The 15,128-nt window shown below is 35.0% G+C and overlaps 1 protein-coding gene across 5 annotated transcripts in view; it reads right to left on the reverse strand.

Annotated features, from left to right (window-relative positions):
• The window catches only part of ZZZ3 (zinc finger ZZ-type containing 3), a 109,116-nt gene that overhangs the window by 55,287 nt on the left and 38,701 nt on the right, over window positions 1-15,128 (reverse strand). For 3 of the 5 annotated variants that reach the window (XM_059924707.1, XM_059924727.1, XM_059924698.1), the window contains exons 3-4: window positions 13,757-13,910; window positions 7,137-8,692 (exon numbers count right to left, since the gene is read on the reverse strand). In XM_059924707.1, the coding sequence (XP_059780690.1) occupies window positions 7,137-8,641 (1,505 nt within the window). In that variant the 5' untranslated portion in view covers window positions 8,642-8,692; window positions 13,757-13,910. The remainder of the gene's footprint in view (window positions 1-7,136; window positions 8,693-13,756; window positions 13,911-15,128) is intronic. The other 2 variants (XM_059924717.1, XM_059924738.1) reach the window with 2 other exon arrangements.

Below are 15,128 nucleotides of genomic sequence, written 5' to 3' on the forward strand. Positions count from 1 at the left end.
CTGCTTCAACCATAACAATACCTCATCAACGCAACTAAATCAATGTCAAGTTTCTTTTACCTTCATTCTTCAATTCAAATTGTTATTATTCCAATTTCTCTGACTTAAGCTTCTTAGAAAAAGAAGTTGCTTAAACTGATTTTTAAGGTATAGCTAAAAACTAGGGACTTCCCTGGTGGTCCAGTGGCTAAGACTCCACACTCCCAATGCAGGGGGCCCGGGTTCGATCCCTGGTCAGGGAACTAGATCCTACATGCATGCCACAACTAAGAGATTGCATGCCACAGCTAAGACCCAGCGCAGCCAAATAAATAAATAAATATTTTTTTTAAAAAACAAAAACAAAAAAACTAGCCCTCACTGTCACAGGAGCATCAACAAAAAATCATTTCCAAATGACCAAACCGTAGGCTGGGCATGAGTGTCACGAGAAGAAAACACACCTAATGTATATTAAAATTAAATCAGAGATTTTCGCTTCCAGTTATGACAGAGTAGCTAACACTGAATACCCTCCTGCTATACATAACTAGAAAACTGGAGAAAATATAGAAACAATTACTGTTAGACAATGGACAACAGGCAGAGCAGAACTATGACCTGTGAGACAGGGCAAACAAATGAGCTAAGCCCTAGGATCCCACTCACTTTCTACATAGAAGTACCATCAGTATCATGAAATAAGAAGGGGTCTGGATGAGCAGACAGACAGAAAACAGAGTTTGGGCAAGCTGAAGCAGCTGGAATTTGTGGGACAGAGCACCAAAGAAGAAGCGAAACAGAAAAGGATGGAACACAGAAACCTAGAGTCTTTGGCTGAACATAAAGCTGCACATATAAAACAGGACCAAGCAAAGAGTAACTACTAGTATTCTCACGAGGCTAGCTAGAGTCATTAGGGTTTCAACTAGCCAGAGTAAAGACCTTTTTAAAAGAGACACCAGAAAGGCCATGGCATAGATGTGAGGCTAAACTAGATCTAGAGCACAGGCTACTCTGGACTTCCCCCTAACAGAGCTAAAAGTATAAGCCTTATTAAGACCAAGCTTATTATCAAGTAAATTAACTGCCTGTCAGATCAAATTTCAACACTTTTTAAAGAAAGAACAAAATCCAGACCGTCAACAACATATTTACAGTGTCCACCACACAAATATTACTAGATATGTGAAAATAAAATCGTTAACACACTACAGAGAATTCTGTCTACTGAGAGAACCCTGAACAAATTACTCAGTCTCCTCTCATCACTTTACAAATTTCCCTCTATTAAAATCAGAAATTAAAGAGACAAGTAGAAGCAGCTTTCCATAATAATGCAAAGGAAATGTGGTAGAGAGATTCCACTAAAGAAAGAGGGAGGAAGGGTGGAGGGTGGGGAGGAGGAGTAGAACGGTCAGACAGGTCTTCCCACTTATTACCATACATTATAATACCTGATGACATGCATCATCACAGAAACAGTATATATGGTATAGGCTACTAATACGTAAAAATACAACATTTTTAGCCTACTATAAAAATTTACAGAAATAAACCTCCTGCAACTAAAGGCTAAGCTTCAATCAGTCTCAAATAAATGATAATTATTTTAGATGGGTTTTATTTCTAATGAGTATTTATTGCCATGTATAAAGAAACAACTACTGTTTATTCAAAATTTAGATACCTGGTAACTTACATAAGACACAGCCTCCAAATCAGAGAGGAAGCAAACAAGAAAACCCACAATTAAAAAAAAAAAATTTCATGAAGTAATGCTCATTTACTAAATCAAAAAGAAATTTCTCAGTGCATCTTAAAAATCATGAGACAATTCCTACAAGCTTGGTTATTCTTGGTTTCCAATTTGAAAGAAAACTAAAAGCAATTAGAAGGGAAGGCTGAGTTATTAGAAGATAAGTACCATCACAGCACAAGTGACTAATGAAAGTCAACAAAAATTAAGAAGAAAATCATAAGAAGCCAGAGAACTTAGAAAAGAACATTGAAAAGAAGCCACATTCTACAAACATAAAAAGCTGAGAAGCCCAAATCATTTAACACAGGTGAAAACAGACCTTCTGGCAGTGATGCCAGAAAAAGAATCACCACATAACCTCTGCCAGCAAAGATGACCCTAAATCAAAAAGAACAGATTAAATTACACTGGAGTACAAATATAGTTCAATCACAGGCAGATAGTTACTTTTGGAAACCATTGACATTAGTTGAAATAAAAGATATTGGTATTCAAAGGAAAAAAACAAAGAATTCACTGAATATTTTGACTAGTCAATGGCTTACTCCACTTCAACCCAAAATTTTATACTTAGGACACTTATCTCCCTCCTCCCATTAATCTTTGTGTCAAACTACTGGGGCCAATCTGGCTCTTGTATTCCACAGTGTTTTCCCATGAGTTTTCCCTAGTAACTTTTGACTTTAATATACCTAATTGCATTCTAAACTACCCTCCACAAACTATTTTTTGCGCATTATCCAAATCCTCTATGTATAGTCAAGTTGTATCTGTAATTATATTTCCCCAGTTTACTGTACATGGGAGTTATCCTTCACAGACACACTAACAAAATGTTCTTCAAAACAATGAACACGGGCTTCCCTGGTGGTGCAGTGGTTAAGAATTCACCTGCAGATGAAGGGGACACGGGTTCGAGCCCTGGTCCAGGAAGATCCCACATGCCGTGGAGCAACTAAGCCTGTGCGCCACAACTACTGAGCCCGCGCTCTAGAGCCCACAAGCCACGACTACTGAAGCCCCACGCGCCTGGAGCCCGCGCTCTGCAACAAGAGAAGCCACCACAATGAGAAGCCTGCGGACCACAACGAAGAGAAGCCCCCGCTCGCCGCAACTAGAGAAAACCCGCGCACAGCAACAAAGACCCAACGCAGCCAAAAATAAATAAATAAATAAATAAATAAAATTTATTTTAAAAAAAAAACAATGAACATGAAAGTCTTTCATTCAATAAACAGGTTACTTACCTATAAGGCTGATTCTCTGACAGATAAAACCAAATAATTATGATTACAATTACAGAGCTTAAACTTGTGCTAACAAATTTTGAAAACTGGGTATCCAAGATCTGCTCCATTAGAGTATTCAACCTAGAAATCCCAAAAGTCCATGGAATAAGTCTTTATTGGATCAGGGAACCTAGTTCAGACTATCAATTAAAAGACAGAATTTCTAACCCCATTTCTACCCAGAATTCATCATACCTTAATAACCTGAAAACCTTGATTATGAGTTAGGAAACAGGGACTGTATACTGCCACCTGGTAGTATATGCTGTCTACTTCCAAGTAGCTGTGGGTGTCAAATGAGAAACTAGATGAAATTACTTTGTAAATTATGAAACACAGTACAAATGTAAAATTATTTTATCCAGGGCAGGATGACAACTCTAGTGCTTTCTAAGCAAAATCCATCCCTAGTCTTGGAGTTTTCTGGTCCTTTGAAAGAAATTACCTTGACAAACAATAAAAAAGCAGTCTCATAGGAAGTAGTGAATCTAGAAGAATTGATGAGGATTTTCCTATGTAGCTTCTGAAACTGATGAAGTATCAAATGATTCCTCATAAGCATTGTGCAACAGAAGGACACATAATTATTCACTACATTAATGTTTTCAGAGAATCAAGTTTGAAACTACACTTCTTGTAATATGCCTTAATATGATTTGAAAACAAGATTTTTACCTGAAGACTACATGAGCAACACTCTTAGATGAGCAATAACTATCTTACTCTTACGCTTTCATTATCTAGAAACTTACAAATCAATATCAACATTAGCAATATTATCAATGAGTTAAATCATTTGTAAGACCTCAGAAATCTAGAAACCCTAAATCTGACTTTCCACCCTCTATCTGTTCATAAAAGCTTTCATGAAGCTATCCAAGGCCCTTCAAGTACAAATTTATTTAAGTATTCTTGTACAATGAGAATTCAGAGGCAACTGACCAAATCACATTTTTATTTGAAAATTTATTTTCCAGTGACTGCCTTGTGAATTGGAAGGAAAGCTCTGAACATTAAATCCCAGGGCCTGAAATCTTCCATATCTTTTCTCCCTAGAACCAGAACTTCAAAATTTAGAGGTCAGTTTCAGTGTCTCTGATTCAAAATCAGCAAAAGGTCCATTCTCAAACAGAAAGAGCAATCCACACACAGTTAAGCACATGATCTCAGTTAGTCCAGCTATTTAGGCCAAAAAGAGAATCATTAGGTATTATCTACGACTTTAACAGACTCTATCAACCTTGAAGATGAGAGTGTCTTGAGATAAAGTATATTTCTTTTTGATTCCCCACCCCCTAATCTTTAAGAAGGCATATTCTAGTAAAATACTCCACAGCTGGAATCACACCAGAAAAGAAGATACTCTTTAGTCCCTTGATCACAGTGGAGTTCTCCATTTGGATAAATAAATACATAAAAGCACCTATGGGTTTATATGCTGGAGAAGAGGAATGGCATCTAGAGAGGAAACAGGGCAAGCACCCAAAACATCCGCAAGTTCATTTCTCTGGCCTATGGCCTAATTACCATGAATCGGGTCTAAGTCTAGGACTCGACATACAATATCTTTTCAAACATTTACAAGTGATTAGATGACCTTGTATATGATATCCTTGCAAACAAGATGGATAAATTATAGGATGAATGCTAGGATAGAAGGTTGCTGATTAATTAATGTTAATTCAAAGAACTGTAACTGGAACAAAGAGCTATGGCCTCCTGGCTCCAGACAAAGAGCTACGTCACACTCAGTGTCTTCTATTCATAATGTATTTTCTGAACTGGCCATCAGGAAGTACTCATTCCCTAGTGGTGGAGATCTGTGTGTGCAGGGGGACAATAATCCATCTATCCCAAGTGTCTTTTTTTTTTCTTTCTTTCCCCAAAGTACCTTTTAACATTTTCCAACTGCCAGAAATTTACTTGAGAATTAAAAGCACTAGACAGGTATCATGATGCTATTTTCAACAATGACAATTTGGGTAAAAAGAGTCAAAACATTTTCTCTAACCATCTCCTGGTTCTAGATAGGAACAGGGATTTTACTGAAAGAGATTACATCTGATATGATCAAACACCTCATCCCAATTTTTCTTAAATTATCTTTAACCAAGATGCTAATCAAGATGCTCCCTCTCCATCCCACTTCTCCTGATCTGCTTCCTTTGGGGGAAAAAAAAGTTAGAAGTGAAGGGTCAAAAGGTGCTATTTTCAAAAGATTTGGAAGAAGCAAAAAAGCAAGAAGGAATGAATTCTGTTGCCCAAAGTCACCCAACAAGGCACTAATTTAACTTGAGAACACTGTCCTAATAAAGCAACTATCATCCAAATTCCAAAGTACTCTGTATATCCTAAGGAACCCATGAAACTATTGTTCTCATTCTCAAAGGTTTAGGAATATGCACCTCACTCTTCAAATGTTATGGCCACTATCTTTAGATAATCATTTTATAGGAACATCATTCTTCAGAATCACCAGAAGAGCACTTACCAAAAAAGTAACATAATGTACTAATGGGAAAATATTTTCCATGATTAATAACCAGTTAACCCTTAATAAGAGAGTACCTCTTTTGCCAAAGAAACAATAAAAAGCAAAGAATAGAATTAACAGAATATCATTTTATAAATATGCATACTTCCAGACTTTTCGGTATTTCCCCCAAGACACATGCTCTGCTTCCTAGTGCCTGCAGGAAAAAACTCTACTTTTGAAAACTGATACATGATACTAATGGTAAGAACTCAACTTATCTCAAATTGAAAAAACTTCATTTATGAATTGTTTTTCATCTCAAACTGGACTTCAAACATTTCAAATACATGAAAATGCTAACAGTTCCACAAAATAAGTAAAATGCTCAGATAAAATGATCTATTAAACACAATATTAAAATGCTGTTTATAAAGAAAACAGAAGAAAATTTTCAGAAAAGAGACCTATGCTAAAAGGCCACCATGTTATCATATACAAATCTAAACTATCTATAATGCGTGGTAAAAGATTATTATATTCTACAAGCAGGATTTGATACTTTCATCCAATATATAGCAGGATCTGACAGCTGCCACAACAAAAACATTAAGAAGGTTCCTCAAATAAGTATTTTTACGCAGTTTATATAATCTGATTGTGATATTTATTCAAAAGCCTACTCTGTAGAAGTAAACGTGATTAAGTCTATCTTTTACTATTGCTGATCATGATATTTATGATAAGCACTTTTGTTCACAGTTCCTTTCACGATTTAGACATAGCTCCAATTCATTTGTTATTGCCCAGAGTACTTTAAAGAAAATCTAAGCAAAATCGTGATAAATCTGGACACGGAATTCTTTATTTTAAAAAGTACCTTTATCACAAAGGTTGAGAACAGATAGTATTTTAAGATACAGTCTCCCCTTATAATTTAGAATCAGGAAAAAAAAAAATCTGTCTCAAATGCTTTATGTAAACTATAGAGCAGACTTAACTCTTGCTAATAAGCTAATTACAACATACAACTAGCTGTCACAGTATTCACAGTAATATCTACTTCTCTATATCACAAAAGTCAAAGATGATGCATAAAGCACATTGTTTAAATCAAAAGTTTTAATTGGAAATTAGATGTAAGTAACTAAGATAAATGTAGATTTGTGGCCTGCCAGATTTCCCTTATTTGGATGATGTTTATTCACTCATTAATTGTTCTACATTATGTGGATACCATATACACTTCATAAAGCTCTACAACTATAAATTAAAGTGTATTGTGATAACTAAAGATGTTTCTATTTTATAAATTAACTCAAATGATATAAAACTTATTAAAAATAAAAACACCATCTACCATGTTTCCACATGTCTTTTCTAATTTGAGATGTGTGAAATCTCAAAACTAGAAAACCGTATTGCCATTGAGAAGGCTAATAAAGCTGGATGTTAGTCTTTTTTTTTGGAAAATTTTTTTTTAAGAGTTGAGAATATCATTGTGTTAAACCCAAAATTTCAGCTAAAGCATTAATTTTAGCTGTAATAAAAATGCTATAGACATTTATGAATAAATGAAAACTTGGGGAATAATAAACAAAGCAGAATTCATGGTTACCATATTTACACATACTCTTTGTTGTGTTTCAGTGCCACATGATCTGATTCAAAGTAATAAACATCAGGATCATCATCTTCCTCTTCTGTAATGTGCGGATTGGCACTCTCTTTGGCAGATGGCAAATGTCCAATATTGAGTCTTGCCTCTGAGGATGGCTTATTCAGTCCTTCACTCCCATAATTTTCAGAGTCACAACATATGCCTTTTTCATTGTGAGAAATTTCATCGGGATTTGTGAGAGACTGACTTATATTATCACTAACAGGTGCATTTGTTTCACTGGGATTAAGATTATTCTCCTCAAGTTGTCCATTTTCTCTGCAAGGAGAACTGTTTTTAGTGGGACTACCTCTGGTAGGGGCTGCCCTCCGGGGTGAAGTTCTCAGAGTATACCGATGTTCTTGAGGTTCTGATAAAGACATCATTTGAGCTGAAATACAGTCTAGAACAGAAGATGGTTCTGGTTCTCCGGAGACTGGCATACTCTCAAGACTTGTGTCCAGGGCGTTATTGGTGTTTTCATTACACTGCTCTTTTGAGGCACTGCTATCTCCCACCACATCTACTTCCTCCTCAGAATCCCTTAAAGATGAATGAATTTCAGAAAAGGGGGCTGTAGCTGGCTCAGTAGTCAGCTGATTAACATGTTCCACAGGCAGGCAGGCAGTTACTATTTTGTGGTCCTCCAACTTGACCTGCACTTCTGAATTTGTGCAAGGCACGTTATGGTCTATATAACTGTCCTCCTTCCTACTACCAAGGAACATTGAAGTGTGGGTATCCGAATCCCCATTTTCAGCTACTGATTTCTCCTGCAACACATAGGAACCAGTGCTATTTTGTTTAGTGTTCCCATCGGACTGACAGTCATCACAGTTTACAACAGCTGAATCACTGTCATCAACACCATTGACAGCCAAATAGCCCGTGATTTCTTCAACTACTGTAGAATTAAGTGGCCCTTCCTCACTGACATTCACCTTTTTAATTTCCCTTTTCTCACAATCATCCAGTATAAGACATCGACAAGCTCGTTTAGTCCCTTGAAAATCTGCATCATTGTCCACTACTGTACTCCTCTGTTCTACTGACTCCTTGTCTGATTTTATAGGTGAATCTTCTTCTGAACTGTTTGGTGCTTCAGATCTAAGACAACGCTTAATTCTTTTTAAAACTGGTGAAACAGGTTCTGTTTGCCTTCTTTCACAATTTTCTACAGACTGCCTTTCTACGTTATCTTTTTCTGAAGAAGGAAGTCCTCTTTTCCTAGGGCTTACCCATGACTCTCGAGTACTCTGCTGTTTTATATCAGTAGTTCTTCCATTATTATTTCCTTTCTGAATTTGCACAGGCTCTGGTCTCTTCTTTGGTGATCTTGATCGCACTTGAGAATGAGAAGAGATTTCTTCAGGATGAGCAATGCTACGATTCCTTAAAGTTCTACCACAAAAAGATTCATCCAAGCCGTTTAACCCCACTGTTGATCTTGTAACACGAGTAGATCGGGAAGCAGCCATACTATGGCAAGTCCCTACAATACGGTCATCATGATCCACTCATTGGGAAACCTTCAAAAACGTAAACAAAATAATGAGAAAAAGGTAATAGTTAATACACCTAAAACAAAAGTATAAAGCTATAACTTTTTAATCCATGTATAGCCATATTAAATTTTGTGATATAATTATTTTATTAACATTTCCAAAAGTGATAACATTAGCTAACAATTATATGGCACTTAATACATTCCAGGATTCATTCTATATGCTTTACATACGTTAACTCACTTAAGTCTAACAACAATTAGAATAAGTGCTTATTATCATTCCTACTTCATAAATGAGGAGATTGAGGCACATACACTTTAAGTAATCTGTCCAAATTCACACAGCTAGTAAACTGCTGGGCAGGGTTCTAGATTCCATGCTCTTAACCTTCCTCGCTATGTATCTACCTCTCAGATATACAGGGGCAAAGGGCCCAGAAAGATCTCTCTCAAAGACAGGACTTCATCTTGGTTATTAAAATAATAATCTTGAATTTATATAGCAGCTATCACATAAACTATCCCAATCACTTCTCATGTTTTCTCAAAACACTTCTGGGAGGTAAAAAGACAGGCTCTGCTCTTTTTAATTCACTCTTACTAAAATGAGTTTCAGGTCAAATTCTTTGAAAACAAACTACGTGGCATCCAAAAAATTTTGGTTGCAGTAGAATTTTTTATAACTAAGCAGATGAACAGAAATCGCAGTAGAATTTTTTATAACTAAGCAGATGAACAGAAATCACAACCGTAGCTTATACTTGCTAAGAGCAATACAGAGCAAAGCCAAGCCACCCTAGTCTCTAGAAGTAGAGCCACAAATTAGCAAGTGAAAGGAAGTATTCTAAAGAGGATAGAAGAAAAAGGGAAAGAAGCACACTGCCAAACAAATATTACATTTAAGAAATCAGGAATACACATATAACCCCATCCTTTCCTTCTTGAACTCCTGAGTATATGTGTATGCCACAGTATTAATGCATGTTGAGGAGATGAGCAGGCTTTCTGGTGTGAATGCTTTGGTTTTTCTATAATACAAATGAGAAGGAAACTGAAAACTGCCCTGATTGATCCATTTGGATAAACTGAGTGATTCAGTGATTATTTTCCAAGGCTCTCCCAACAAGCAGAATTAAAGGAGCTGTTACAATTTCAAGTCTCCATTCTTCTGCTCCTCCTGTATTTAGCTTTCAAAAGAAACTTTGCCACTTCACTGCCTGACTTCGAATAGGGTGCAGGATGGACAGAGAAAAGAGGCCAGTAATGGTTGTAGTACAAAGCTGCACAGGACCCTCTTCCCTCATCCCTTTTGCCAGCTTTCCCACAAGCTCACTCTCCCATAACCCTCCAAATGCCATTCTACCCCTCTCCCCACAAATCAAATACAATCTCTCCTTTGCCTCAACTTATAAGTATCTAACAGTTGGAAAGGTTATTAAGAACTACAGAAGATACAGTAACACGGTATCACATACAAAAAAAAGAAACTGCCTTCTTGTTCCTGCCTGCTGACAAAATGAATAAAGTGAAGAAGTATCCTGCAAAATATGTAAGTCAGTTGAATTTAGTTTTGTTTCAGATTATGGCATACTTCTAAATTTTTAATTAACAATTTTTTTAAACCTTACAAGACTCACAAAATCAGCCCTGGGATTAAAGTGTGAAAATTCTTTCTAGAGAATTCCATAGCAATCACATGAACAGTAAGTATGGAACACTGATCAGAACTTAAAAATAATGCTTTTCAAAGTAAACTTTTACTCTTTTGGGACTCATTAGTCAGACCTGATGTATAATTCTCTTCTGTTAAAATCTTCTTATGAAGATTACAGTCTATTTTTATTCACAGGTAATAAACAGTGAATGACCCATAAATATCCACTTTTAATTACAAAAACTTTACGTTAAACTTCAAATGATGTTTCAAAAGAGCACAAACTAAAAAATATTAAAATCAGTGTATTTGTTTCATGTACCCAAATCTGGAGCTTTCAAATTTGAAGATTACAGATTTTTAAATATTAAATACCTATGTAAATATAACAAAGAAAACAAGTTAATTTTATAAACTTTATTTACAAAACCTAATGCAAATATCTTTAATGCCAATTTGATTATATTTGTGATTTATGGTTCAAAAATAATATTGACAATAGTAATATTTTATAAACACACACACAAAAAACTGTTTATCTTTATTTTTTAAAATATGATGCCAGTCAAGGGCATATAAACTTCAAATGATTCCGGTAACAGGCATTCCTAGCCCTTTTCTCTCCACACCAATCCAAATGAGAGCAAAATTTCTGCCTTATCATTATTAATGAAATAATCCTATTATTAGTAGTACCCAAAACTACTAACAAAGAATGTATATATATCATTATAAAACACCACCTATAATGAGGGTCTGTTTTATTTCTTCACCATTCCAGTGATCAAAACACTGATCAACATGAAATATTACAACTTTTTTCATTTCTTTTGCTCCCTAAAAATCTTTTTATTCCGTTCACAACTACAATGAAGTCCAAGTTTTAGAGTTCTCAAACCCTATGCTATTGGGCCATATTTTAAACGAAACTGTTTTGTGATAAGAACCCTTGTGGTACCTCAAACTCTTGCAACTCAAAGTGTGGCCTGAACACCTGAAACTAACACAAAATTGTAAATAGACTGTACTCCAATAGAAAGTAAAAAAAAAAAAAAAAAAAAGAAACCAATAGGATATTTTGTACAGAAATTTGGTGACTCGTATTTACTGTCCTTAAAGTATAAAAGTCTTAAAAAAAAAAAAGAAGTGTGGCCTGAGAACTAGCACCATGGACATCTACTGGAAGCTTGCTACAAATGCAGAATATCAGGCCCTGCCTTAGACCGTCCAATTAATCTGATTCCCAGGTCATTAAATGTCTATTAGGGTTTGAGAAGCACTGCCTTAGACCACTGCATCCAGACAGTAGTCTATTAAAATATATCAAGTTTCAAACTAAATTAGACCACTTATAACATATCCTTTAATTCTTTATTCAATCCTAATAATAAAAAATTTATAAATAAAACCATTATCCCTTTGGCTAAGGAAGCACCAAACAGAGGACTATAAAAATCTCTTGCCTGAAATTAACATATTATATATACTTAAGGTATTAAATTGGTTAAAATTCTGAAGATTAGAGTTAAGTGAAATTTCAACACTCTCGCTTCTAATGATTTTTTTCTTCTGTTCTAACCTTTTTCTTCATTATCTTTTCTATTTTTGAATAAGCATTTATAAAGACACATACTTTCTGTAGTTATCTGATAAACTGAGTGCAAAATTCAATTACCGAAAAGAGACTAACAATGTTCCAATTATCTCAACCAAGTCTCAACATTGTTTTGCCATGCTTTGTAAATAAAGTATTATAGACTAAAGCAGTTGTCGTCCTCATTTTAGCTGCATAACACAAGAGTTACTAAAGAAATTCAGTGAAGAGGCTTGGAGTACAAAATTACATTCCTGCCAAAAATTAAGTTGCTAAAGGAAGAGAAAGAAACTCATTTACAAACAACATATCTCAGAAAATACCCCTGTTAGTTAAGTAAATAGTTAACATGGTTTAAACATTAGCCAGCACCCAACTAGAACTGGTAATTCAACCAATCACTCTAGTTTTAGAATTAAGGGAAACTGTTAGTTAACAGATTCATATGGGCAAAACCCAATCTAGCAACTAGAATGACGTTTTTCCTATGTTATCCACCAACTAATGAATATGGCATTTTCTACAATAGAGGGAAGAGAATATAATCAATCACTAGAATTCCTCTCTTCCCCACCTTCGTAAGTTTTCACTCTATTGCAGAACATATCTCAGAAGGAAAGTCAACCAAATTTTACCCTATCCATTCACATTAAGGCCCAAATCCTACCTATAATTCCATGTCTCACCCATTTATTTACTGTTGAACTACCCTCTCCCAAATTTGAATCTACTTGTAGGATCTAATTATAGGATTCTCAAATATAATTATAGGATTCTGAAACGCTCTCTGAAACAGTATCAGCTATGTTTCAGATCATACATTTCCAGCCCCTGTGATCACATCTGTTATCACTGTTTCAGTGACTGAAAGTAAAATGGTCCACCCAATGAAACACTACTCCAGCTATGTATCACCTTTACTTTAGAAATCTCAAAAGATATTTCAAAGACACTGCCTGTAAGCTTTTGTTCCACTATAATTACTGAAGTAGTATGGTTTATTTTGGGAATTGAAGGACTGGCAATCCTTCATTAACATCAATGTTCTAGCTGATATTTATTTAGTTTTATTAAGTGAACAGTTTTTAGGAACTGGTCATGATACCATGCAGACAAACCAAAAGTGAAAGGCAAAAAGAGCAGGAGCAATTGGGAAGTGTTACCAATGATTCTTTTTCTATTTGTCTAGAACATAAACAGGAACTGTTTAATAACAGTTTAGGGACTATCCTTGTCATACAATTATTTTAAGACAACTTTCTTCGCTGAGCAATTACCACTATTATCTATAATGTCAAAAGTATCTATAAGGTTAAAAGAAGGAGAGTGAGACCTGGGGACCTACCTATGCAATTCAACTTAAGGTTCTTAATATCAGCCTCTTTGAACCCTGGGAACTCTATTACATACTATCTTGATCCCTTGTTTAAAGGGATCTCTTCTTTCTTCCCCATTCAGAGAGGGGCGAGGGGGTAGGCAGAGAGACATAGATATAGAGAGAGCTGAATGAATATACACTTAAAAAGACAAGTGGGGAAAAAGAGAAGTCAAGGAATTTCATACTACCCTTGAATCAAAAATACCTAGAGTGTCAAAGAAAGGTATAATGCTCTAGAGATTCCAATGTACTTTAAGTTACTTCATTTATCCCCTGTTGGGAAAATACTTCATCCCTACACCATTCCCTATAGCTCTGCACTCCTATGAACAGCTACCCAGACTGCACAATTTTCCATGCACCAAAGGAAGTATAGAAAAATAACAAGTCTCCTCTCCTTAATTACAGGCAAACAAACAGACTACAGTTGTCTTCACTACTACAAAACTAAATAACTTACCTGTACAACCAAAGATCTATCATTGTGGAAATATTATCTCTTTTCCTTATATCCTGAAGGAGTTGGAGCTATGATCTAGAATAGAGCTTAAGCATCATGGTTTCAGACTCTCAGCTTCAGCCATGGAGAATACTAGAACTTCCTAAATTCCTTTCTTTAAAAATAAAATAATAAAAAAAAAAGAATTAAAGAAGCAAATTAACTTATGCTAAAATATTTTAGTAACATCTTTGGTAATTCTTGTTAACTTTGTAGCCTCAGAGATATCAAGAAACTGGAAAAGGATTTTCAGAAACCAACAAAAACAAACCAAAAAGAGCTTGAAATATACTAAATCTTTACAACAACTCAGTATTATTTTGAGTCAAAATGTAACTCAGTTCTTTTCTAGAGTCTAAGGCAATATTGTTTTGAGGTGACCCAAAGACTGCCCTTGATAAGAAGATTTCTCATACAGAATTTATAATCTCTTACTCTTATTCTAGAGGCCTTCCCAAAGTTTGGCTTTCAGGTATTTAAAACTAGGGAGTGAACAACAAAAATAATTTAGATTATGTACAACAAAGAATCAACCAAGTCTTCTGCAATATATATATATTATAACTTTGGTTATAAAGTGCTACAAGACTTTACAAAGGGAAATTTCTATTATTTTTGGCATATGGATTTTCAACAAAAACAATAAGGATTTTCTGGCTTTAGTACCCAGTTGGCCAGATATTTTAATTAATCTAATTATAATCCATTTCTTGGACAGTCTGGTTAATTACAGTTTTACTTTATAATAATGTATTATGATATCCTTTTCAGAGAATCTGGATAAATGGGTTACTAAGAGTGCCCATCCAAAAACAAGGAGGAACACCAGGAAAAAGACTAGCCATGTTCATGATGGAAATTGTCACTTTATTATAAACATAAAACTAGATATTCTAAAAGTGACACTATTTTTGGTAAAGGATTGCAACTTAAAAACTAATGCAAAAAATTTTTAAAAATAAAAACTGATGCAATTATCAAGCTTTGTAAACTAGATTTACTGCCTAGAAAAAATAAATAGATTACAGTTTTAGTCAGCAAGAGGGCAACAAGGCTAATATCTAATATCTATAGGTGTAACTTCTCCCAGATATGTCTTCTAAATTCTTGAAAAGCACAAGGTAGGAAAATTGTCTAAATAAAATTATTTAATACTACATTAAAAAATGTTCTAAATTAACATGAGGAGGGTGCACAGTGAAAAATGGTCCTACAAAAAAGTAACCCTTGACTTGAAACTTCACTCTTATAACAGATTCGAATTGCCAACGCCTTTGTACTCAACCCTGAAATCCTTTCACAAACATGGTAAAGCATTACACTGTATGGTGTA

Source organism: Balaenoptera ricei, chromosome 1, assembly GCF_028023285.1.
Source record: "Balaenoptera ricei isolate mBalRic1 chromosome 1, mBalRic1.hap2, whole genome shotgun sequence".
Classification (NCBI taxonomy): Eukaryota; Metazoa; Chordata; class Mammalia; order Artiodactyla; family Balaenopteridae; genus Balaenoptera; species Balaenoptera ricei.